Source organism: Electrona antarctica, assembly GCF_951216825.1.
Source record: "Electrona antarctica genome assembly, chromosome: 2".
Taxonomy (NCBI): domain Eukaryota; kingdom Metazoa; phylum Chordata; class Actinopteri; order Myctophiformes; family Myctophidae; genus Electrona; species Electrona antarctica.
Window position 1 is genome coordinate 25,488,121 of NC_136807.1, and position 27,106 is coordinate 25,515,226.

Sequence of the window (27,106 nt, forward strand, 5' to 3'; positions counted from 1 at the left end):
GGTCTTGGTTAACCAGCAGTACTAGAGGTCCTCTTAGAATATAAAACCATCAGTACTAGAGGTCCTGTTAGGATAGAAAACCAGCAGTAATACAGGTCCTGGTAGGATATACTAGAGGTCCTGGTAAGTATAGAAAACCAGCAGTACTAGAGGTCCTGGTAGGATATAAATCCAGGAGTACTAGAGGTCCTGGGATATAAACCCAGACGTACTAGAGGTCCTGGTAGGATATAAAATCAGCAGTACTAGGAGGTCCTGGTAGGATATAAACCCATGAGTACTAGAGGTCCTCGTAGAATAGAAAACCAGCAGTAATAAAGGCCCTGGTAGGATAGAAAACAAGCAGTACAAGAGAGACTAAAAGTAGGTAAACTTATAAAAACAAACTTTAGAAGTCAGTAAAGAATGTTTTTTAGCAGTACAGGCACTATTTTAAATATAATAATGTGATTTATTTATATCAAAAAGACCAGAGTGTACAATAAAAATATTTTATCTGATATTTGACAAGACACCCCGCCCCAGCCAGATAAGCTAGAGAATGAGAATAACAATTATTATAATACATTTATTTCAATAGAAAAATACTGTACAGAGCCAATTTAAAATAATCAGGAAAAGAAAATCACTCTACTGTTCACTAAACCACCAACAAAACAAAGAAATGTTAAACAAAAACAGCATTTAGCCATTGTAGGATTTATAGAACCTTTCTCTTTTTCTGGCAGAATAGTAATACAAACTTTATCTTTAAATCTGAAAAATAAATCTCTGTTTAATGTCCTGCACCGATAGATCGTAAATATATCAACAATATAATCAATTATAATCAATATCATCGAACAAAAACAGAAGCTTATAGTAATCAATGGAAGATCTGCAGACCCAAACTCTCTGTGTGTGTGTGTGTGTGTGTGTGTGTGTGTGCGCGCCGTGAGACTGAATGTGTGCGTGTTGGGTGGTGGGTATAGTAGCGTATAACATCTCAAATTATTTATTAACAAAAATAAATAGCTGAGGACATGAAACCCAAAATATACAAAGCAAATTCTTCTCCCATTAAACGGTTAGTTTGATTTGTTTTGCTCCCTTGTAAATAAACTGACAATCCACTGCAGGCTGGTCTCGGGTGGTTCCGACAGATTCTCCCATTTGGTAAAACATTCTCCAGAACAGGAATGTCAAGTGTGTGATTCATCTGTGATTGATTATTTAATGAATGTATAGTGCGTGACTAATTGGGAATTAACATGTGAATGTATGAACTAATAAGTCAGTGGTTCTCAAAAGTGTGTATGTACTGTATGTATGTGGCGGGGGGGGGGGGGGGTGAACCAACATTGAGGAACTGTGAGTTTGTCACAATGTCAGCGCTGGTATGTGGACTTTACGTCTGCTATACAATACGGGTGGTGTTCAAATCTTTTCATTTTAAGGACCGTCATAACCGAGTGTACAAATTAAACCATAGTTACAGACCTGTAAGGGTCCAATTGGAACTACCTCAATTGTACTGGTTCTCACAGTACAATTATATGCAATAATGTATGTATGATTGAATGTGTTCATCAAAACTAATATTGAAGGCCAAAATGATGTATGTTTTTTTGTAATAAATATATACACAGGTATATGAATTGTTCAAGGTAATCCGACTGTTGAGAGGGAATAGTCAAGGAACTGAAATTGTTAAAATCCTAAAGGATCCCAACCCTATTTGAGGAAGACTGAATTTTGTTTCGTTTTCCCTTGAGGACTTAACATTTTAACTGAAGGAGTTTTACTCTTTGAAAGTCAAATATTGTAATCATGTGACGCCGCTTGGTGGCATCATGTGATCTCATGTGATGACCTCATCCACACATTTCCTCGTCTTGCCCAAGGAAGCTTTGAGAAGGAAGAGAAGTGGTCACGTGGCTGGGATGCGCCATGACACTTTCATGGGAGCCAAACTACCAGGAAGTTTGGCAGAATGCACTGGAGTCAATGAGCGCTCAGTGACCAGCTCATGAACATTATTTATGAATGACAGACCTTTTGTAAAGTAATCACTTCTGGAAATTGTCTGCTGTGTTGCTTTTCGATGTGTACACTGTGTAATTTTTATATAGGTATGGTATCTAAAGAGCACAAAAGTACCTTTCTGAACGTACCAAGTATCGCAAGACTTCCCACCGTTTCCTGTCTGGCAGCCAAATCTCGCGATACTTCGGAGCCAGAAACGATAACTGCTGCTGTTTAGATCCTCAGATAAAATGATATACTGTGCACTCTGTGCACATCGAAAAGTAAGTGAATAGAAAACAACCTGTGATATGTCTTCTTTTATATTCCTGAACTGATTATATGACAAAGGTCTCAATTGTTCATAAATTATGTTTGTTATGAGCTGTCCAGCCGGCTCCATTCACTGCCATGTATTCATTGCACTTCCGGTGTGAGTTTGGCTCCCATGAAAGTGTCATGTGACCACTTCTCTTCCTTCTCAAAGCTTCCTTGGTCTTGCCCCAGAGTCTCCTAAGTTGGATTGAAGGAGGTTGCAAAAAAAAAAATCAAAACAGTCCTCGAGGAAGAAAATCAAATCAAAGTGAACAGAAAATAAAACAAAACTGCTGATTGGTTCAGTCTGTTTCCATGGTGACGGAGTAAACGGCAGCACCCTGCTCTGTGCTGTTGCTCTGACAGAAAGTTGTGTCATTAGTGGGGGGCGTGGCCGAGGAGGGGGCGGGGACACTGGGCATCCTAATCTTGTCTTGTCGATGGTAGAAAAGAAGATATGCTGCATTAGTCTGGAGAGAGGGATAGACAGGGACAAGAGAAGAGTAGACAAGACAAGACGAGAGTAGAAAGGCAACTTATTAACTTATTAACTTAACCTGAGGCCGAATCTACAAATGCATTCTAAATCTATTAAAATGTATGTTGCTAGATCAGTGGTTCAAAAACTTTTTCATGTCAAGGATCTCCAAAATTATATGTATTTGACGGGCGACCCCCGCATCTCAAGATATGTGTGTGTGTGCGCGTGCGTGTGTGTGAGAACAATAAGGCCATCACACGGCTAGCACTCTCAATATCACGTGACACTGATCATCCCGTGTCGCTTTTTCAACCTCATGCCAACAGGACAAAGATACAGAACCTTGCTGTGGAAAAAGGTTCGTTTCAGTAGGAGTTTTGTCCCCTCAGCCATCGCTGCATTAAACAAACTGCCCCGCCGATAGGATGGTTCTCTACACAGTGGGGACCTCATGTTTTTGTATTGTCTTGGTGTTATGTTTTTCTGTACTATGTGTTGTTTTTGGTGTTGGTGTTGAACAGACCTGTGAAGATGAATATCCTTCGGGACCATAAAGATTATTATTATTATTATATATATGCACAAATTGTGTTCTCACCACAATCTGGTCCTCTCTGGCGTAGGTCACCTTGCTGTCATCAAAGTAATACCACTGACCATTGTCCTTGTTCCTCGCATAGCTGGTGTCTACACACACACACACACACATACACAATAACAGATCATGAGACGATAAAGTATATTAGACATTACGTATGACCTATGATATTTATTATTAGTATCGGTAATTATGCAGGGCAATCCAAAGTAAGTGTGTGTGTGTGTGTGTGCCATAGGTGTGTGCGCCCCAATCAGGAAGTTCACACGGCCACGCCACCCAACAGTGCCACCCGAGGTCACCCAGTGGTACTGCCGTACTCAAACGGGAAAACATAGCTGATCTACAAGCTCACAAAAATAGTAAGAGCCCTGGCATTGGCATGCCTGTCAAAATAGTGGCCCAAGTTGAATCATTTCAACTTGGAACATGATTGAAGTGAACAAAGTACATTTTGACCTGGACAAATTAGTTTTAAAGCCTTCTCAAAACTCTATAACACTTTGGTCAATTTAAGCTACAGATACTTTGTGTAGCCCTGATTCTCTACCTTCATAAAAAAATATGGAAGAATCAAAAATGCTAAATGTTTGATGATTGCTGCATTCAGTCACATTTTCCAAATTGTTGAAACAAATGGGAAAGATTTCATTGTTCACAGGTTGCCAAAGCAGGTTTGTGGTTTGAGGAGAGAGATATAGTAGCCAATAATGAATACATTAATGAATTAAGGAGATAAACGTAACTACAATCTTAAAAGTCTTACAATGTCCGTCCCTGAGTCCGCCGTAGTGATTGGACACAGCGATGAGGTCATAGCGGCTGGGAGGCTCCCCATTGGTCAGATTCTTCCTCAGGAGGAAACCAGAGAAGTCTAGGTCTCTGAACAAACAGATATGCACACAATTAGACATCTGGACTAAAGATCGGAAATTAAATTATACCCAGATAAAAATCTCAATTTAATTTAATCTGTTTAATCCATTATAAGACCTGACGTATGTTGCTATATCGTTGGTGCTCAAACGCTTTAATGTCAACGACACCCAAAATTATACAGTATGTATTTGGCTGCCAACCACCAAACTCAAAATATTTCGTTCTAGGGACCACCAGAAGAAAAGATTTGAGTTAAAAAACATTAGATCTAGCTTATAGATCTATTTTTGAATAGCCAAGTTTTAAATAATGGTGGTTAAACCTAAAATGCCACAGATGCTTTCCCGGTTTTAATGGGTTAAATATGTCGATATCAGTCAACCCTGGTGTTTGTGCGTGCGTGCATGTGTGTACCTGAGTGGGAAGTTGACGATGCTGTCTAGCTTCTCTCTGGAGAACTTGGTGTAGGAGAACCTCTTGAGGTGGATGATCAGCACCTCAGGCAGAGACCACAGGTCCAGCTTCTTAGTCGCCAATTGGTGCTTCTTACACACTGGACAGTACCTGCACCACACACATTTTTTTTTTTTGTGACCAAGTTTTTATTAATCATTTTTGATTTTACATTGAGGGCACCCCACACAATAAATCAGCAATTATTTCCACAGGGACTAAAACAAAATTAACAAAGAACATGATACACTCTTCCACTTAGACGTCCTGTCCCTTATCTCTCTCCTGCTTTTTACAGGGATAACCCACAATCCCACCCTACCTTTGGTTCCGTTATAGATGCAACAAAAAGGAGGTTTCAGAAATTAAAACGACATAAACTGGGCTATGTGCATGGCTACCAACATAACAATGATTTTTTTTTAAATAAAATATAATTGTGCTTCGACCTTTTCTGTGGCATTTATGAGTGCCTCAATAGATTGCCTTTTGTGGACTAAAACTGACGAAATGTTTTGGTCGACTACCTTTTTTCACTGATAAACTTCGTCAACAAATAGTGGAGAAAATATCCAGCAGAACTAAAAGACAAGTCATTTTATGTTTGGTTGTGCTCGCATGTTACACTCTGAAAATAGCAGAGCGTGTGTGTGTGTTGTACCATGGGTTTTCTTCCTCCAGTGTTTCTACAGTGGTAAACAATTCGATGCACTGCTGAAGTTCAACCGTGGTCTGCTGGTGAGGGACATCCATGCTGTGATGCTTCACGTATTTCTAACACACACACACACACACACACACACACACACACACACACACACACACACACACACACACACACACACACACACACACACACACACACACACACACACACACACACACACACACACACACACACACACACACACACACACACACACACACACACACACACACACACACACACACACACACACACACACACACACACACACACACACACAGAGTTGAAATGTTTCTGTTACTGCTGTTCAGGAGCAACAGGGAAATGGCTCACTAGCACACACACAAGCACGCCGTCCCACACCCTTTATTACCTCTGCCTCATTCTCATTGTAGTATTTCTTCTTCATGTCGGGGGTCCAGTCAATGGCGACGTATGGCTGGGCTGGAGCAGGACACATGACAGAGAGACAGAGTTGCATACACTACATAAACTGCTAGTATTTTATTATGTAATATGCACATTAGTTACATTAGGATGCACATGCGTCCCCTTAAGGAGACCAGAAATGGAGTCTATTCCAATGGAAGAAGTGAACGGAAGAATGGTCACTGAAGTCAAAATTAGACCCGATTGTCACAAGTCACACAATCTTCCCAATCATTCTGTCTTTTTTTCTTTGTCCCAACAACACACTCTCGCGAGATCTATTAACGGTAATCATAAGACATGTTTGTACCATTTTTAACCTAGTTGCAAAGCGTGGGTTGGGCCATCTTCCTAGAGTATAAAAGAGTAATCAAACTCACAGCTGAAGGAGAAGGCGTGGTCTCCCTCGCCCATCCCCCGTTCCGTCGTTCCATTTGAGTTGACCGCCTGGATGGAGAACAGGCACTTCCTCTTCCTGCCACGACACAATTTCCTGTCAAACTGAAGCGAACACGCCTCTTCCTCTTTACTATCTTCTTCTTCTTCTGTGATTTCACAGGGTTCTTGTTGTTGTTCTTGTGCTGTCCCCTGGTGGTCCGACAGCGGTACTGCTGCAGCGGCAATAGCGTTAGCGTTGTTGGCGGAGGCGTTGGCGCTGATATTAGCATTCCCGCTAGCATTAACGTCGGCGCTCACAACGCAGAGGGATGCAGGGTCAGAGTCACTCTGGGATACGCTGCTGGTGGTCGCTTCCTCTGCACTGTCCAGTGAAGGCTGGGTGTGGTTGAGATTGGGGCGGGGTTTAGTCACAGCAGAGCTGTCTGGTTGGTTGTTGGCCTGTCCATCTCCCTGGGAGGAGGGGCCTGGTTGGTTGTTGGCCTGTCCATCTCCCTGGGAGGAGGGGCCTGGTTGGTTGTTGGCCTGTCCATCTCCCTGGGAGGAGGGGCCTGGTTGGTTGTTGGCCTGTCCATCTCCCTGGGAGGAGGGGCCTGGTTGGTTGTTGGCCTGTCCATCTCCCTGGGAGGAGGGGCCTGGTTGGTTGGTGGCCTGTCCATCTCCCTGGGAGGAGGGGCCTGGTTGGTTGGTGGCCTGTCCATCTCCCTGGGAGGAGGGGCCTGGTTGGTTGGTGGCCTGTCCATCTCCCTGGGAGGAGGGGCCTGCAATCTCTCCATCGTCTTGCTCCTCCTCTGAGGAATGAAAGGACAGGTTGTGGTGCATCATGGGGAATCATTCTCAGTGGTGTAAAGTATATATGAGTTACAATGCTGAGGTATTTTTTACTACTGGGGTATTTCCAATTTTCAATACTTTTACTTCTACTCCACTACATCTCATAACCAAAAATTGTACGTTTGTTGGGCGGAACTGGTCTTCTACAAGCGAAAAAGTGTCAACACTTTATATACTTATATCTACTATATATCTACAATGTACATCACGACGCATTGTGTGAGCACACAATGCGTCGTGATGCAACACATTGTGATCTTGTAGATCGCTATTTTCAAAAGATTTCTAAGCATTTTAAAATCTTGTGAAATGGGGCATTTTAACTAATGAGTACTTTTACTTTTAGTACTTTAAGTATATTTTGATGCCAACACTTTTGTACATTTATTCAAGTACATTTTGAATACCGGAATTTTACTTTCTACCTTGTGGTATTAACATGTAAAGGCTGGTGATGCAAGGTTATTAGTGGATTATTTTTATTTTTATTAAAACATAAAAACAATGTTGCTGTCGGGCAGAAACCTCATCTCAACCTCACCTCCAATAGTATCCACATTTTAACTTTTTATGGGTTTGTTTTTGGTAAATGAATGCCCTACTTTGACATACTACAGTGTCACTGTCACACAAAAGTAGCTAAAATAGCCGATCTACAAGCTCAAAATGAGACACATCGTGTTGCGTTTTGAGCTTGAAGATCTGCTATTTTTTAATTGGAAAAGTAACAGTTTTGGACATATGAGGTTTCCCCCTGACCACAACAAAATGGCACTTTCCCATTGCATAGTCAGTGGAACATTGTGTCCGTTGATCTGGGAGCGTACCGTCACTGACTCCGTTGGTTTGAGTCTTGTACAGCTCTTCATCACCATCATCGTCCTCCTCCTCACCTTCCTCTACCTCCTCTGAGGGGTCGGGAGGTCGCACGTAGCGCCTGAAGGGTTAGTCACACATTAATTCATTCATTCATTACAGCTTCATGCTGCTTTTATATTAGTGTTAGTTTATATTAGTAAATTCATGTACTTAACGCATTAAAGACCTGAGGCCGATTCTAAAAATGTCTTCCTAACCTAATGTTGCTATATCAGTGGTGCTCAAACGTATTCATGTCCAGGACCACCAAAATTATATGTATTTGGCCATGGAGACCCCCCATCTCAAAATATGAATTCATGTACAATGTATTTTGTAAGTGTGTTTGTGTGTGTTCTCTTACGCCAGTCTCTGCAGGAATATCCCATAGAGGTCGTGTGTGTTGCATTGGTTCCTGTCCACGGCCAGGAGTAGTGGGTGTCCGAACAGAGAGCTGCTCCCACAGCCAAAGTCTCTGCAGTGCGAGCGCTCCCTTAGATACACCGCCAGCATCACTGCCTCTCCACTGTCCATAGTGGATAACTGGTAGCTACACACACACACACACACACACACACGACAGACAGAGTCATACGATGTGGCCTAAATTAGACACTACACAGACTCACACAACAAACATCTCCATTGTCCATAATGGTCCCTCAAAGTAAAGGTCACCTATGGTTTTGTTACAGTACGTACACAAAGATGTCATCTCTGTCCAGAATGCAGCTCAGAGCCTCGTCAGTGTGGTAGATCTTATAAAACCTGTGGTTAAATACATCAGCCACCACCATCTGACACAGACACACAAACACACACGGTTACATTTGTAGAAGGGCTTAGTTGTGTTGTTTGTAATGTGAGTTGTATGTCTGCTAAATTATTTGACATTTCTGCATAATTCATGCTGTTGATTGTGATACAAAGATCTGCTGGGCTGCAACAGCCAATATTCTATTCTATAAAACTAATATGTATTGTACAGTATGATGATGATTAAATGAATAAATGCTAAAGTCACCTGACTGGCTGGTACATTGGTCATCTCCGACAGGGCTAGACACAGGTCTGATACCTTCCCTGCTTTAGGAACCACCGCCCGATGCTGAGACAGAAAAATATAAACATCATTATTCATATATATTCATATATACTTCAGAAACGCTCCTCTAATAATATTGGCTTAATGTTGGATGGTATAAAGATGAAGGTATAGATCGTCTCTGTCGGATGGATTGGAAACCTCATAATGTTCAAAATTGTAACTTTTCAGGATTCAAATTCAAAAATGGCAAGAGTACGCCGATCTACAAGCTCATACTGCTTCTCGCCGCGTTTTATACATTTAAAACAATTATTTTCATGCTTTTGTATGATCAAGTAGGCCATTAAAACGCAAAAAGTTTGAATATATGGAGATGAGGTCTGCCCGACAACAGTGATGTAACAACACCACCACAACAGTATCTGTACAGGTTTGGCGTTGGGGTCCAGTTATATAACAACAACAGTACCTGTACAGGTTTGGCGTTGGGGTCCAGTTATATAACAACAACAGTACCTGTACAGGTTTGGCGTTGGGGTCCAGTTATATAATAACAGTATCTGTACATGTTTGGCGTTGGGGTCCAGTTATATAATAACAGTATCTGTACAGGTTTGGCGTTGGGGTCCAGTTATATAATAACAGTATCTGTACAGGTTTGGCGTTGGGGTCCAGTTATATAATAACAGTATCTGTACAGGTTTGGCGTTGGGGTCCAGTTATATAATAACAACAACAGTACCTGTACAGGTTTGGCGTTGGGGTCCAGTGAGACAAAGAAGACCTCCATGACCCGCTCCTTGCTGACCGGCAGCGGGACGCTCAGGTAGCAGAAGGGGTCAAAGGTCACAGAGACCTTGTGGCATTCAGGACAGACCAGGGTGGACTTGAAGAGGCCGTGGAACGTGTCCACGATCACACTGTCGTTACGGCGACGGTGGTTTCGCCACGCCTCCTCCGCCACTTCCTGTTTGGGAAGCACATCAAATCAGTTGACAATAACAACCTATGCTACTGCATAACTTTATTATTAAGAGTTTAACTTGTGCTAGAAATGAACAATACCAAATAGGGCTGAACAGTATATTGATAATGCCATATGAGACTAGCAGTTAAGGCCAGTAAGGGAACTTTGTGACCAATCTACAAAATAAATGCTTACCAAATACCAATAGCTTTCTTCACAAATGTGTTCATAAAAAGGTGTCTACTATACTATGACCTCTCAATTTGTTCCAACCCAACTCCCTTGGGAAACCTTGTGGCAACTGCTGAAAGCCATTAACAACCTATATGCAGGCAAAATGTACGAATTTTCATTCTGCTTTAAGTAGCATGTGACGGGTCAAACTAGGGGTTTTCATGAAAAACACACCTTGGGCTAAAAACGGCTACTAGCCAGTAGCCACTTTTCCCAAATGTGAAGACCTCATCACATTTGTGACGGATAATATGGTACACACACCTGGTCGGGGCGTCCGTCTGCGTCTCGTAGTTCGATGTACTCTTTGTTTTTGACGCGGTTCAGGTCCTCATGCAGGCCATCCAACAGGAAGGACAGCAGCTCCTGGCTGTCGTGCTGCTGATAGCCCAGGAACTGGGAGGCAAAATGACCCACCTTGGTCTGGAAACACAAACACGCTTATATGATCCTCACACTGCCTCATATTCAACCACTTAGTGACCTAAGCTGCAACTGTAATTGCACGATTCTTTGGCAAAAGTTCCTGAGAATAGAGATGCTGGGGTTCAAGCAGTTAAAGGAATCACTTTCCCTTCTTCGCTCGCACATGCACGAACAAGAATGGTGTGATAATCTGGTTGGATATGGATTGTGATAATCCAAAGACTTAAACGCACCATTTCATTGTGTCCCTGATTTAACAGATATATCTGCAATAGAGTACCAACCCCTGGGGTCATGGAAGTGTTTTCCCCATTCAAAATCCCATATAGCAAATGAGTCCAACAAAGGTTAAGAAATAAGAACTAAAGTCAACCTCAACTCTCAGACTTAGAAATGCTAACATCTGGATCGTTCTTCTTTCTGTAGGAGAGTATTCCTCTATTTAACAATATCATACACACACACACATACGTTGTGGTACCTTGAAGATGCGTGGTACGACAGAGTAGTGACATCCAGACCACATCTGCTTGATGACATCCGCGTAGGCTTCAGCGATCTCTCCCTTCATGCCCAGAGGGTTGCTGAAGTTCAGCTCCTCCACGTACTCACTCCTCACAAAGTACTCCGTGAGAGGCGGAGTGTTACTCAGACACTGACAGAGACAGGCAGACACACAGACAGACGTAGAGAGACAAAGATTTTAGTATAAGTAGATATGACTACAAGCTGCTCCTATATTGCACTGATCAGAGCAATAGTCAGTGAGTTACGGCCTTTAAATTGCAGCTGTAGTGCCCCGAATGTGTGCCAAAACAAGTTTGGTGTAGATTGCCACAACGGTGTGCCTGTGGCCGCCCTGTTGTGACTATTGTCATGAACAGTGTTTGTGCCAAGTTTGGTGGCAATAGGAGCGATTATATTTTTTATTTCCATTTCCGCAAAGCAGCAACTTCAGCAAGCCATATGTTTAGATGATTTATATTTATATTAGGATAAATTTGCGTGACTGTAAAGACGTAACGGAAGAGGGGAGGAGGCTATATTTTACTCATGATCAAAGCTTCTGTTCTCCAGACTGTATGACGGAAGCATTTGAAAATTGCGAGAGGCAACAGTCTGGCCACGTGAGACTAACCGTCGATCCACCCACCCACTAGGCAATTCTAATATAGGATATTGGTGACGAGTGACAGAGTTGAAATTGGTCTTAAGTGGTGAAAGGCCAAAAAGATGAATGAAAGCCAGAGGCCCTTGCGGAAACACGTTAAGCTTGACTTCTTTAAATACAGTCCCGCTCATTCCTTACATCACCATCAAGTGTGCCATGGGAGGAGCTTTTAAACACTAAAGTACATTCAGAAATCACTTTATCTCCAGAGTATCTTACCTGTCGTCATAAACCTCTAAAAAAAAATGACCGTGGATGAGGAGCTCAATGTTGAACTTTTATCTGAACACTGAGACAAGAGCTCCTCTATAATACCCAATATGTCGCCCCACTGTAACAGTATGCCTCTTTTATGAACCCAGTCTTATTTATTTACCATTTTCAATGCATTTCAGTTTGTTAAGGAAAACGTAAGCGTGCCAAGTTATGCCCTAATGCTCCCACATGCAGGGAGTCAGGGACATCAGAGACTTCCGTACAGTAACAGTATGTCCTACTGCCATCTCTGCGTGTATCAAATACAAAATGGTCTTCATTTTTGTCAGTAATTGTTCTTCTGGTAAAATCAAAACAAGTAAACTCATACAATTAGTTAGCTGTCCCGGGAATGGAGATCAAAGCCCAGAACTTTGGGATTAAAGGTGAGCGCTCAGACCAAGCAAAAACTACCTGGACATTTGGTCCTCTCCAATGTCTATGACATGTTTCTGTAGAAGATTTGTTACGAATCGATTCCATCTCTTATGTCTCCTCTCTGGTTTCACACGTCTTTTTATGTCCTCCACGCGGCCTCTGGTCACTCCCACATTCCGTCCAGCTCACCTCATTCCATCTACACCTGTTTCCACTTACCCTTGCCAGACCCCCCCCCCCCCCCCCCCCCCCCATGCTATAAAACTGTGTTTCTGTACTGGCTCCCTAGCCTCTTAACCCCTTAAAACCTACGTAGTTGAAAAGACGTGTTGTGAGATGGTGGATCGCCTATTTTTGTGAGTGTACAAAGCCGGCAAATTCATCTAGGCTGCCAACTCTTCTGCCCATGTCCATTTGTACTTCCCAAATCCACAACACAATTTTGAGAGGTTTTCCCACTTATTTTCAGGATGGCAATGACGCTTGAATCTTCTGTGCGTCCTCTACCTGCAGACAGTGTGTGTGTATGTGTGTGTGTGTGTTTGTGTGTATATACCTGCAGACAGAGTTCATGAATTGTGTGTGTGCGTGCGTGCGTGTACCTGCAGAGCAGAGTTCATGAAGCATGTGTTTCCCAGATTGGTGAGTCCACACACTCCTGGTTGTCCTTTGTATGAGTCCTGATCTTCTACAGAGTTCCTCCTGCGTGTGCGCACACACAGACACACACACACATTAAATATATAATAAAAAATCAGACCAGTCTGAAGCGAGTGGTGCAACAGCACCCCCTATTGGTACTCTAAACATCGGGACATAGGTTGGGACATAGGGACATTGCTGTTCCTTGGAGTGGTTGCACCACTCAAAAAAAACTAGAAAAAGTGCTCCTTGGAGCACAGGTCTCCACCAGGTCAGATTATCAGGTTATTCTGGGCCAGAAATGTTCAGAATTTAGTCATTATAGACACAGATTGGCTCTTCCACTTTCTGGTTTCAGCAAAACCCAGCGCTCTGGGCAAGACCAGTCTGCAGAAGGGTGTCATTTCTTCCTTGGCCTACATTACAGGCTTAGTGGGAAAAGTGCGTACAAAGTTTCACGGCAATTGCACGTTCATAATTTGAGAAATGTTGTTCAAACAGACCACTCTGTTTGGCTTCCAGGGAGTGAGTGTGCACAGTTTCATGTCAATCAGGCCAACTGTGTACGAGATTATCTGATCACAGAAGGAAGGGCAGGGGGCAAAACATAGTCTCAGCCGCGCCGTCGGCCTGGCGGAGACAAGAAAATAAATATAAAAGATATGCATTTAATCTCTCACGCCTTACATTATTTGTGGTCTGGAGCTGGGCCAGGTACCATCAGCATTCCTTATCTCCATGATGACAGTCTGACACACACACACACACACACACACACACCATTATTACATGATTGCCTAGTCGCAATTATTTGAGATAATCGCAATTGTTTTACATAATAGTCATCGCCATGTTGAAACATTTTCATATATTTCCAAACATTGTCAAAAACTAGTGGAAATAGCAGATCTAGAAGCTCACAACATAACGTTGTGAGCTTGTAGAGTGGCTATTTCCACTACTAATGTTTTTCTATTTTTTTGTAAAGTTATAAAATGTATTTGACTTTTAGGCTTTGAAGTTTGAAGACAAGTAACATAAATATACAAACAGAAATGTAATTTGTATTCGTATGTTCTAATGTTCCAATAAACAAAAACAAATTTAAATTGATTTAATTTATTTGTGTGCCAATATTAATCGTCATGTAAAATCAAATCAGCTCCAGGAGGTCAGACCATTCCAGAGCAGAGGCAGGCATCCAGGACGGTGACTTGTGTGTTTCGGAGTCGCTCGCAGCAGGTGTCTGAGCTCTTCATCCACAGTCGACACTCGGAACCCTCAGCCACCGAAAACTGTTTACACACCTCCTTCTGAATGGAGTCTGTCACACGCACACAAACATTAGATTATCCCAAATAAACTTAATTGAGTGACATCACTGACTTTACACACATACACTTACGTATGCGGTCGGCACGGCTGAACTGTGCGGTGACAACGTTGTCCATGTTGCTATGGAGACAGAGGAAGACCTCCACTGGATATACCTCTACCTTCAACGTACTGGGCAGGTCTACCACCTACAGAGAGAGAGAGAAGAGAGAGAGGGAGAGACACACACACTTAAGGTAAGGTCCCAGTAAAACACACAGTCACTCCCAGGTCATATGGCGATAAGTTGGGCAACATCTTATGTCGCGTCACACTTTTGCCTCGACATGCTCCACTGACAATGGAATGAGGACGTTCATTACTAGGGATGTGCTCGCCTGATCAAACTCAACCCAGAAAGGCACTCCGTCAGAACTGGACTTGAGTCGCTAGCCGAGCTAGTGGGGAGCGGAGCAGCGCTGATGTTTAGCAATCTATAGTATCCATCGCTGACTACACCCTATACATCATTGTCTACTACTACTTCCTAGATGCCATTTCCGTTTACAGTTACCTACTATACCAAAGATCTGCCTACCAGCAACCTAGCAACCACCTGTTTCTCCCTAGCTAACCCTACTCCTAAAACACTGTAGTTTATTTTAATCAAGTTCAATTCAGTAGAGTAGAGCACCGTTCGTTAATATTATTATTTTTTAACTTTGTTTACACATTGTCTTTTCTACAGTATGTGCCATTCATGCTAATGTTCATTTTCAGACATTTAACCACTTAAATGCTCAATACTTAGTAAACTTTCCCCCCCTCTAACCAATCTTGTCGCAGAGCTCACAACACGTGTCATTAGCTGGGTGCAACACCCAGATATAATGATAAAAACAGTTCCTATCCTACAAAGATTTGGCATAGTTGAAGACCCATGCAGTAGTAGAGTTTACCTTGTGCTCCAGAGCAGGCTGGTCCTCCACCATGCCATACCAGACCCATGCAGTAGTAGAGTTTACCTTGCGCTCCAGAGCAGGCTGGTCCTCCACCATGCCATACCAGACCCATGCAGTAGTAGAGTTTACCTTGCGCTCCAGAGCAGGCTGGTCCTCCACCATGCCATACCAGACCCATGCAGTAGTAGAGTTTACCTTGCGCTCCAGAGCAGGCTGGTCCTCCACCATGCCATACCAGACCCATGCAGTAGTAGAGTTTACCTTGCGCTCCAGAGCAGGCTGGTCCTCCACCATGCCATACCAGGTGAGCAGTTTGTGCCAGGCTTCAGCCGGTACCAGCAGGAAGTCCTCATTCTCTACCAGGCGCTCCTTCAGATGGTACGAGTCCTGGTCTGGGAAGTCAGAGACAACTTCATCATTATCAGCTTCATCATTATCACCATCATTTAAACAAAGTTCCCTCACCCTACAAAAAGACGTTGCATGATCTGAATAATAATTTACTCCCCTTTAGTTGTTTTGAGGTATTTGTCTCTCACTGTACATTTGCACATGTGAAATTTGTCCCCTGCATTTACATGCAGTATTCATTTGCATCTTAGTTGTTGACAGACATTCAAATTGGTTCCCAAAATTGAAATGCCCTCTCAAGTTCTTTTGAACATAGACTTGAACTTGAGATGTTGGAAAAAACAGTGGCTGGTCTGACGACTGAATTTCCCTCTGGATTAATAAAAGTCTATCCTATCTTATTCTGAAAGATAAATGTAGAGTCTTCTTCCCCAAAAACGTTATAGGTTTTAAGTTTAAGATTGTTAAGATGTTGTGCAGCTCTGCATGTGTGTGACTGTGTGTGTGTGTGTGTGTGTGTGTGTGTCCTTTATGACCAATGTCATTAAATACCAACCACTTCTACATACATACCATCTCAGAGCTGGGCTATAGGTGCAGCCTATGTGTGTGTGTGTGTGTGTGTGTGTGTACACTTTCTATTTTCCTGTTATGACTGACTGACAGTGCGAGTGTGAGTTCTTGTTGTCCTAGTCTAGTCTTCTTCGTATTGTCCTAGGGTTTTCTCTTTCTTCTATGTTTCTCCAGAATGTGCCCGGGCCAGTGTAATAACTGGATCGGGGGCGCAACTTAGGAGATACCCCAGAGGCGTATCTACAATAAGGCGAGGGCAGGCGTCCGCCTGTCCAAATCCATTTCTGGCCTGGCCAAAATCCATACAATGACAAAAAAAAAAGGACAAAAACAAGACCTGAGAACTATTAATGGACAGCTGATTGGCCGTTGCGGTAGTACGTGACCCACAATCACCCATTGGAATGTAAATGCATGCCTTTCAGCCTTTGTATCCTACTCGTCTGGCACGTATATCTCTTTGAAAACCTTTAGTGCTACGATTGTGCGCGGGGAGACGACAATTAACACATATCTTGCCTGCCCAAAACGTAATCCCAGGATACGCCACTGACATACCCACAGACTGGCTGTTAGATGGTTTAAACAACTTCGGATGCCCAAAAAGGCTGGCAAGGTTTTGTGCTGCCTGCCAAAATTGGCATCTGCCATATATGACACTGTTATACCCATGGACCCTTGCAAGTTTGCAACTCTGACTGCTGGTAGTCCTTGAAATTAAAAAGTTACCAGTATCGTAATTGTATAGCAGACGAGAACTTCACATACCAGCTCTCACAGTCCGAATCCCAACCTCACTTCTACTAATACTACAAATATTGATAATGAGACTGACCTTCAAACAGATCTGTGTTGTCGATCTGTCCTGGGAACGATGAGGAGTTCTGGTCTCCTGTTTCAACAAACTCCTTCCACTGTTCATACCACCGATGTTCTATGATGTACCTGACACACGCACATAGAGGAAAGAAAAAGACAGAAACGTTAAACCCAACCGTTTTTTATGTAAAGGCAGAGAGCCAGCAGACCACATTTTAAGTTCAGGACATTATATAAAGTCCCAGTACATATAGTGGCCTGTCATTTAACTTTTAGGGGCAGCAGTGGATCAGGGGTAGAGTCAAGTGGCAGGTAGAGTGGCCGGATGGAGAATTTACAGCAAAATTGTACCATCAGTGAAATATTTGTGTGCGCCATGAACATTTCTTTCGACACAAAATCTCCTTTGAGGGAAAGGTCTTCTGTTGAGATTTGCTGATGTAGGTTTATTAAGTTAAAACGTATGTTTAAATTAGTTTTACATTTTATCAAACAGAGTGATGGACTTCATAATTTCCCCAGTTTCAGTGTATGAAAGTTATATATAGCCCTGTCCAGTATTTTGAAGTACTCATTATGAGCTTACTGCTTTACAATAGGCAAGATATACAATACAACATGAAAATCATACTGCATTCTCACAGCAAGAAGCAGCAATATTTTTGTTTAGATGTCAATGTCAACATATCAAAATAAATCAATAGAAAAAATAAATTTGCAAGAAAATGTATTTTAAAACAATATTTATTGTTTCCCTTCATTTGTGTGTGTGTGTGACAGTTATTTAAAAAAAACATTTCAAAGACAGGTCCTGCTTTATATAAAAAAATAAATTCCACTTTAATTTTTCATGTCTATTTCATCGAGATCAGAAATCAAAAGTGAAACCGCTGGCTCTGAATGATGTGTCATCATGTTGGGATTTCTAGAAGCTGAAACAAACAATTCCATGAATATGTTTGACTGAGCTCACACTCCAGCCTACACTGTATCCCTCTCAGCTGTCCTACTGTCTGTCTCTCTCTCAGCTGTCCTACTGTCTGTCTCTCCTACACTGTCTCCCTCTCAGCTGTCCTACTGTCTGTCTCTCCTACACCGTCTCCCTCTCAGCTGTCCTACTACTGTCTCCCTCTCAGCTGCGTACCGTCTGTCTCCCCTACACTATCTACCTCTCAAATGTCCTACTGTCCGTCTCTCCTACACTGTCCCCCTCTCAGCTGCCCTCTGGAAATTTCTACTGCCTGTCTCTCCTACACCAGTATCTTGTGCTGTTTTTCCTTTGTTTTGCCAATGGGTACCAATATTGCTCCTACACTCGTTTTATATTTGATCGCTGACAAAGGCTTTACGCCGAAACGCGTACATTGTGCCATATGCTCTGCAGCATACTGTGCGAATTATAAAAGAATAAAAAGTGCCTTAAACTAAATTGCATGTCCATGAGTGCTGGTATTCCCTTCTTAGAGATTTCTTGTAAAGCTACTACTGTATACATCATGACTCATCTACATAGTGTATGGTTAACCCTGCAACACCATGCTTTCCATACGGTGGAAAGACTGGTTTTCTTTCCGAACTGAGTACTGACAAGTGTGATGCGGCGAGTTATACATCTGGTTGGGTGGCACCAAATGCAGTTACAATATCCGGGGCTCCCCAGTCACTCACTTAGAGCTAGAATAAAACATGGACATACCAATATCCGGGTCTCCCCAGTCACTCACTTAGAGCTAGAATAAAACATGGACATACCAAAACTAAGTATTCCAAGCTAGAATAACTGAAGAAACTTGTCAGATTCCTAAAATTACACATTTGAAGGTAGAGTAATTTTGGAGGAGCCCAGGAAGGCAGATCCATATCCGCTCTAGACCGGATCAGAAAACGGCTTTTCAAATTGATCCCAGCCTACTATATTTATGGCAGCGTGGTGTATTAAATTTGCACGTGACATTCCCTGTGATTCATTGAGATACAATGCTCACTCATTCTCCCACAGGGCAGAGATGCTGTACTACTCATCCAAGTTAATTACTACTGATTCGCAATGGAATGTGTGCTCACAACTTAACCACTGACTAGACCATCTAGACTTGGTAAACTGGACCGGGGTTGGTTTTACTTACTACTTGGACTTCTTTTTTCAGTCTACACAAAATCTCTTCGACAAAACATAGCCGATCTACAAGGTCACAACGCATGGCCAATAATCGTGTGCATGTTGAAAAATATTCATGCATAAAAAAAGCTGAAATAGCAATAGTAATTAAGCTTGTAGATCAGCCATTTATGCTATTAGTATACATTTTATTTTTAAAAAGCCAGTAATTTTTGGTATCGTCATATCTGCCCTGTACACTTTTATTACGAACAGACAATTGTAATTTCTATTCATAATATTCCAATTTCCAATGCCAAAAACAGTAAAACACAATTAAAATTCTTAATCACAATAATTTGTGTGACAATTAATGATCGTCAACTTAATGTGTAATCGTGACAGCCCTATGCATCCCATTGTGAGCTTGTAGATCTGCTATTTTTTGGGGGGGTAATGTTCCCCCAGAATATGGATGCTGGGGTTCAAAAAGGTTAAACCCGTCGTCTTCCTGAGAATCAGCAAACCTGCTGAACCTGCATTCTCTGAACACAATGATGTATTGACCAACACATTAACCTGGCCATTCACTCACTGCTCTTATGTACATGAACTTGTACATGAGCATGTGTTCAGTTTCACTTACACAGCCTTATAAGACTAAGAGAATAAAGGATGAATAGCATTAATTACAACGAAATACTTCCTTTAGGACGTTGAATTAACAGACTATAGTGACAATTACACCAACATGATACTGTTACCATCTCCATAGACCAAGATGTTTGCTAAAAACAATGTTGTCAGTCAAGTACATAACTTACATGTGCATCAGTGCATGCTGCTTCCTCTGTGGTTAGATGTTCTCCGTCATAAATAGGAGAAGTTGTATACACCTGTTTTATTTATTAGTACCCCAACTATCTTAAACATGACAAAACAGCGCTGCACGTTATAGTAAACGCTAGCCTTGTGCCAAAACAAGCTTGACGCTAGCAGATGTCACACCAACATTGGTGACTCGTCGAATCGGGTGAGTTGAGTTCACAGATCGCCAATTTTGGCGAAGCGCAGTTTAATGGAGCTTGGGATTCCTCACGAAGATGGCGTTCAAAATGCCATGCAGATATGACATTAACAATGTATAACACAGTAAACACACAAGACAAGACATCACAAGTCACACTATTCGATAGGTTACAGATGCGGGCGCAGCGCCGCTACACCTAGCGCTGTCAACTCGGAACTCACCAAGTGTCTCCGGCTCGCAGCTCGCAGTCGCGGAGTAAACACTCAATCTCCCTCCGCTGGGTGTGAAGCCCCGGCGGCTCCGTGGCGGTGGAGGCCGCGGCGGTCATAACAATAACAATAAGGACAATAACAAGTCATAAATGTCACAAATATAAGGATGTGTGAGCGGGGAAGCGCTGCTGACAGGCGTCAACGGCCGCATTGATCCACAGCGATAAAGAGGCTGTGTTGTGTGTGTTTGCGGAAGTAGGAAGTGATGGTGGCCTCGGGTTTATATGGCGTTAGTACGACGGTGTCGCGTTTGGGCTAAAAGAACAGATCTACAACACTAGTACTAGTACAACGCGTCGCTACCGCGACGCGTTGATAGCTTGTAGATCTGTTCTCTTTGCGTGCCAAAAGGCGAGTGAGTCGTCTGATGACAACTTCCTCCCATGTTTATTGCTATTTATTTTGGCACATTTAGCACACATTCATTTCCCGCAGAGCAACAAACAAGGCCAACGGAACAAATCCTACACTGATCAATACAAGTGAGTATGATGGTGGGTAAAGGAAGCAAATTAGTCATTCAGCTTTTATTAAATTAACATAATTCATTTAATGCTGTGCCTGTAAAACCCACCCCATGGCTTCATGAAAACCAAACCAATGGATGGATTTCATTTTAATTTGATACCAATAAAATTCGCTTTTGAGTTCCATCCCTGTTAAATAATAATAATAATAATAATAATCATCATCATCATCATCATTACGTCATGATTCTTCCCACCCAATCGGTGGACGTGATCTTGGCTTGAACCAATCACACGACAGCTTGTTAAGGGAACTTCCTGTTTGGGTCGAAAGACGGAGGGAAATTTCAGCATAGTTCGCGGGCTGTCTTTCGGACAACAACAAAACAAACTCCACTCATCATATTCACATTAAAACATTAATAAATAAAAGCATGGAGGTGGAGATGAAGGAAGCAGAGACGGCGGTGAAGAGCTACGAGCTGCCCTGGGTGGAGAAGTACAGACCGGTCAAACTGAACGAAGTGGTGGGGAACCAGGAGACTGTCAGCCGGCTGGAGGTGTTCTCCCGCGAGGGCAACGTGCCTAACATCATTATAGCAGGTCAATACATATGTAATGTTAATACAATTCCGATTTTTACGGGGGCCAGTTTCGAATTGCAGCCGTCCGTAGGTGCCCTTTGAGAGCGGTTTTGAAGGAGTAAAGGGATTCGCATGTCTTAATGACTGTTGGTAGGGCGTTACACATTTTGGTGGCATAGGAGCGAAAATAATTTAGTCCCTTGTTTGTGCCGAATCTGGGTTGTACATGGTTTGTTGCACTCCCTCTGGTGTTGTGGGTGTGGACTTCGTTAGCATTAAGGAAGTATTTAGACAGGTACATGGGTATCTTGGTGGTGTATCGAATCTTGTGGACCAGACACATTAATGCTTACGCCAGGGCTCCACCGGACGCGTTGCGTTGCGTCTGCGTCGCGTCAAAAAACGCACCGGTTCAATTTTAATGCACGCGTCGCGTCTCCGTCAACGCGGGCAGTGGAGCCACCCTTCATTGATTAAAAAGGGAACATTCCCTGACGGTGACGGAGACGCGACGCTGACGCGCCCGGTGGAGCCCGGCCGTTAGCCGCAATTTGCAACTCTAGATTTTTTTATAATGGGATGAATCTAGAGTTGCAATACCCTCCATTGACTCCCCACTCATCATTTTGCGTTTGCGATCTGCTTGTCTTAAACGACGTTAAACTCACCAACATTGCAGCTGTAGTCCAAGCTTGAATTATTCTCTTTCAATCTGCAAAGCTTGTTTTTCATAAAAATCCCCCGTAGACATGTTATGAGCTACTTTCTGTCAAGAAGAAGAAATGTTGGAGTTTGGAAGCGCTCGTTTTTATTAAGGGGTCGCGCTGCTGCCTCCTGCATTATGTGCAAATGCGAAACAGATGCATGCAGGGACGTTCAGTGACTTACGACGAGCGCTTCCAAACTCCAGCACTTGAAAAAATAATCACTTGCACAGAATTTCTTGACAGAAAGTAGCTCATAACATGTCTACGGGGGATTTTTATGAAAAACAAGCTTTGCAGATTGAAAGAGAATAATTCAAGCTTGGACTACAGCTGCAATGTTGGTGAGTTTAACGTCGTTTAAGACAAGCAGATCGCAAACGCAAAATGATGAGTGGGGAGTCAATGGAGGGTATTGCAACTCTAGATTCATCCCATTATAAAAAAATCTAGAGTTGCAAATTGCGGCTAATTAATGCTGTACTCTGTCGTCGACCCTAAGCCATTCCAGCCTGTCAAAGTGGGCAGGGGTGAGGTGGGTTCGGGGGGTGAGGCCAAGTAGGAGCCTGACCAGTTTGTTTTGGGAAGTCTGGAGCCTTGTTTTAACGGCATTTGAGGTGCTGTGGTACCAAGAGGTGCATGCATAGTCGAAGAAACCTTGTACGAGGGCTCCTGTTAAGGTCTTCAAGGTGTTTTTGTTGACCAGTGAGGAGATCCTGTAAAGGAATCTTGTTCTTTGATTTACTTTTTTGATTACATTGGTGGCCATTTTATCAGGTAATTTCATCTTTTCGTGTGATAATATTGTCACCCACTCTAACCAAGAAGCCATCTGCCTTGCTGAGATTACTATTGATCCGAAGAATATTTATAGCTCGATCTAAGTTGCAACTTGCAATACCCTCCATTGACAGCCCCATTCATAACACAGAAAAGTCCCCACATAACAGGGTCACAACACTCCCAGTCTCCCATACACTGATTGTATTAATTAAACCATGATACATACCGGTACACTATTAATGTATGTTACTGTATGTGTGTTTGTTGTGATGTCAGGTCCTCCTGGAACCGGTAAAACCACCAGCATCCTGTGTTTAGCAAGAGCTCTGCTTGGAGCTTCAATGAAAGATGCCGTGTTGGAGTTGAATGCTTCAAATGAGAGGTAATGGCCGGGTTATATGAAATACATGAAAGCTTCAAATGATAGGTATGCATCATTAAATACATGTATGAATTCAAATCTATGAATTATGTAATATATGCATATTCAACATGACAACATGTATCTGTCAAAAGGATAAAACAAGAAAGCTCAAGCGGTGATGTGTTGTATTGTTGTCTCCAGAGGGATCGATGTGGTGAGGAATAAAATTAAGATGTTCGCCCAGCAGAAAGTCACCCTGCCTGCAGGACGACACAAGATCATTATACTGGATGAGGCAGACAGGTGAGATATGTCTACTCTGTCTGTCTAATACTGGTTAGACATTAAACCGCTGTCTATAAGCTGTACAGTGTTAGCTGTTCCTCTGTTAATGGAGCTAACGGTGACAAAAACATGAAAACAGTTTTAATTGCAATATAACACAGATGTCTCTACTAGTGTATAATGGCTGATGTGTATGTTTTACGTCTCTCCCGTTGGAGAGAGCCAGGTAGGCAAAATTTTGGGCTCAATTTACTACTTATCTTTTCCTTAAAAGTTAAACACATTTAGAAAATAGGACTTTTGTCAGGAATAAAATTGTTCACAACCCCACTCTTTATCTAGTTATCCACCTTTTAACTGGTACAGTATGTGTCTCTTAAATCTTACCGGTATCCTTCTTTCTGATCTCTCTTCTTTACTCTCTCTCTCTCTCTGTCCAGTATGACAGACGGTGCCCAGCAGGCTCTTCGTAGAATCATGGAGATCTACTCCAAGACGACCCGTTTTGCTCTGGCCTGCAACGCCTCCGATAAGATCATCGAGCCCATTCAGTCTCGCTGCGCCGTGCTGCGCTACTCCAAGCTGAGAGACGAGCAGATCCTGGCCAGACTGCAGGAGGTAGTGGAGATGGAGAAACTCAGCGTGTCCAACGATGGCTTGGAGGCCATCATCTTCACTGCACAGGGAGACATGAGACAGGTAGGACAGACTGCCATCTTCACCGCACTGGGAGACATGAGACAGGTAGGACAGACATAATCTTCATCGCACAGGGAGAGATGATGACAGACAGGCAGATAGGACAGAGATCAGCTTCACTGTGCAGGGAGACATGATGCAGGTAGGACAGACAGGCAGATAGGCAGACATCATCTTCACCACGCAGGGAGACAGGTGTCAAGACAATTGCTTGAGCCATCCCACATGTGATTATGAGACACATCAGTAAAACACAAAACATTCCAGTGTAGCAACTAATAATATAACCTAAATATAAACAGAGCATAATCAACATATACAATACATACCTGCCCATAGAATATAAAAATCACACCCATGTGAAGTAAGGGGCGCTCTTATCATCGTACATCACCATGGCGTACAATAGACAGTATGCCGATTTGCTCAGACACTATGACGTAAAATTCTCCATTCATTGTCAATGGAAATTTAATGTCTGTGTAGGACACTAATAACTGAATATAGGAGGGGCTAGCGCCCCTCAAAAAGACAAAATGAAGTGAAAGTTAATCAATTATAAGTCACCCTTCTATACCAAGATATTCTGAAAATGCAAAAAAATTGATAAAAAAATAAGTTTAATGAAAGCACCGTTCTCACATCAAATTGAAATCAGATTCAGGATAATGGACTTTTTAAAAAACAAAACTTATTTCTCTCAGATCATGAATGATATAAAAAAAATGTATTCTCTGTCTCTTCAGGCCCTCAACAACCTGCAGTCCACACACGCCGGCTTCGGTTACATCAACAGCGAGAACGTGTTCAAGGTGTGTGACGAGCCACACCCCCTGCTGGTGAAAAGCATGCTGGGACACTGTGTGGAGGCCAACATTGACGAGGCCTACAAGATCATGGAGCAGCTGTGGAGGCTGGGCTACTCCCCGGAGGACATCATAGGGAACATCTTCAGGGTCTGCAAGACCTTCCAGATGCCTGAGTACCTGAAGCTGGAGTTCATCAAGGTACCTGAACCCTCCATTACTGCATCAAAACTAATCAACAAACTACACTATAAAAACTTGGAGTTGAGGCATTACATTTAGTTTGACCATCCATCACTTTATTAGCAATTATTCTACTGATTATTAATCAAAGAATCAAGAAGCGGGTTTGTTTTCATATCAACAAATGACACAGAAAAATTATAATTGTTTATTTTTTAAATAATCACTTAAATTGATTTGTCTGACTAAACAATAAAACCTTATTTTAGACTTGCACGAACATATCTGATCTGTAAGCTCGCAACGTGCTGCAAGGTGACCCTTTATGAGCTTGTAGGTCAGCTACATGAGTATGTTGTTGTTTGAAATTCTTTATTTAGGAATACCCCATTGAGATATAGTATGTCATTTTCGAGAGGGTCCTTACTGTACAATCAATACAAAACACAAAAAAGAGAGAAACACAAAACAAACAAACACAAAAACAGGGTATTACAATATGCAAGCACAATAGCAAAGAGATGGATCATTTGTTCCGTCCGATATACTGTATGTATCTTTATATGAAGAAACTCACAATAATGCCATATTATCTATAACGTGTTTGTGTGTGCAGGAGATCGGCTACACCCACATGAAGGTGTGTGAGGGCGTTAACTCTCTGCTGCAGATGGCAGGTCTGCTGGGGAGGCTCTGCAGTAAAACTACGCCCCCTGCTGCTGCGAGCTAGAAACACCACCTATTACTGCACCTGCCTTATACACCACCTCTCTACTGACTACATCAGTGATTCTCAACCTTTAGAATTTCATGGAACCCCACAACTTTCTATCTGTGGGATGCCAAGCCATGCTGTAAAATTCTAAAATGTTAATTTGACTCTTGTGAGTGTAAAAAGGGAACCAAAAGGACCCCAATTTGGTTTCACACTTTTAGAGTTACAGATCCGCAAGGGTCCATTTGGTTCCAAACTATCATTTAGCTGGGTGGAACCCCCCCCCCCCCCCCTATAGGTCTTCCACTTAAGACCATAAAGCTGAGACCTCTGGAAGTTCTGCTACAACCAATGACATTTCTGTAAATAGATACACGTTCAGCCTTAACATTCTGCTATTAAATGTATTTTCAATAACACTGTTGTATGTCTTCTAGGTTCTTTATTGTCACTGCTTGTGTAAAGGTACATGAGAGTAAGGGCCGATTCATACTCCTATTTTACCGCTGTAGTGCCGAAATGATTTCGGCTCGTCAGAAATTTTCAGTAGCACCGAAGAGCCAACTTTAGGACGGTACCCTCCCCCCCGACCCTCAAATGACGCACATTGTAGGCTCTACAAAGCCGAACCGACTCTTATTCGGCTCCGAGTATGAATCGCGCCTAAGGGTCCTTTCAGACGGAGCGTGTGACGCAGGCGTTGATGCGACAAGTCTGCTCATGAGGGGCGTGGGATGGGACGCATAGCGTAAAAACATGCTCACCACAATCCAGCTCTAGTCAGCCGTGGGCATGTGAATGAAACGAGCACGCGTCTGACAATTTCACAGGACTGCGCCCACGTAAATACGCTTGCGTTGTCAGCTCTCAACTTCTCCGCACGTCCAAAATAAACACGCCTCTCATTGAAAATGAATTACTAGGCGTGTCAGTCGCTGTCCGTCTGAAAAGGCCTTAAAATGTATTTTTTGTTTGACTACTCTGACATTGTAGCATCATTCATTAGAAATTGTAATACAAAAA

At 42.6% G+C, this 27,106-nt stretch overlaps 2 protein-coding genes across 3 annotated transcripts; one reads left to right on the top strand and one right to left on the bottom strand.

Moving 5' to 3' along the window:
• Positions 1-552: 552 nt before the first annotated feature.
• Positions 553-21,127, bottom strand: usp11 (ubiquitin specific peptidase 11). Of its 2 annotated transcripts, XM_079519564.1 has the most exons (21): positions 20,443-21,127; positions 17,110-17,219; positions 15,612-15,742; positions 14,480-14,597; positions 14,253-14,398; positions 13,762-13,823; positions 13,035-13,134; positions 11,110-11,283; positions 10,467-10,625; positions 9,744-9,968; positions 8,978-9,061; positions 8,656-8,750; positions 8,318-8,503; positions 7,923-8,032; positions 6,246-7,052; positions 5,810-5,880; positions 5,392-5,504; positions 4,692-4,841; positions 4,165-4,280; positions 3,399-3,487; positions 553-2,789 (listed from the first exon to the last, which is right to left on the bottom strand). In XM_079519564.1, exons 1-21 carry the CDS (start codon positions 20,547-20,549, stop codon positions 2,622-2,624), a joined length of 3,321 nt encoding a protein of 1,106 aa, XP_079375690.1. In that variant the 5' UTR covers positions 20,550-21,127; the 3' UTR covers positions 553-2,621. The 2 variants fall into 2 exon arrangements, with proteins under 2 accessions (XP_079375690.1, XP_079375691.1); XM_079519565.1 differs by lacking the exons at positions 15,612-15,742; positions 17,110-17,219; positions 20,443-21,127 and adding an exon at positions 15,414-15,450.
• Positions 21,128-21,261: 134 nt separating this feature from the next.
• Positions 21,262-26,500, top strand: LOC306936126 (replication factor C subunit 2-like). The gene is made up of 6 exons (XM_079519587.1): positions 21,262-21,563; positions 23,308-23,413; positions 23,597-23,698; positions 24,121-24,379; positions 25,126-25,386; positions 25,985-26,500. Exons 1-6 carry the CDS (start codon positions 21,395-21,397, stop codon positions 26,096-26,098), a joined length of 1,011 nt encoding a protein of 336 aa, XP_079375713.1. The 5' UTR covers positions 21,262-21,394; the 3' UTR covers positions 26,099-26,500.
• The last annotated feature ends 606 nt before the right edge of the window (positions 26,501-27,106 follow it).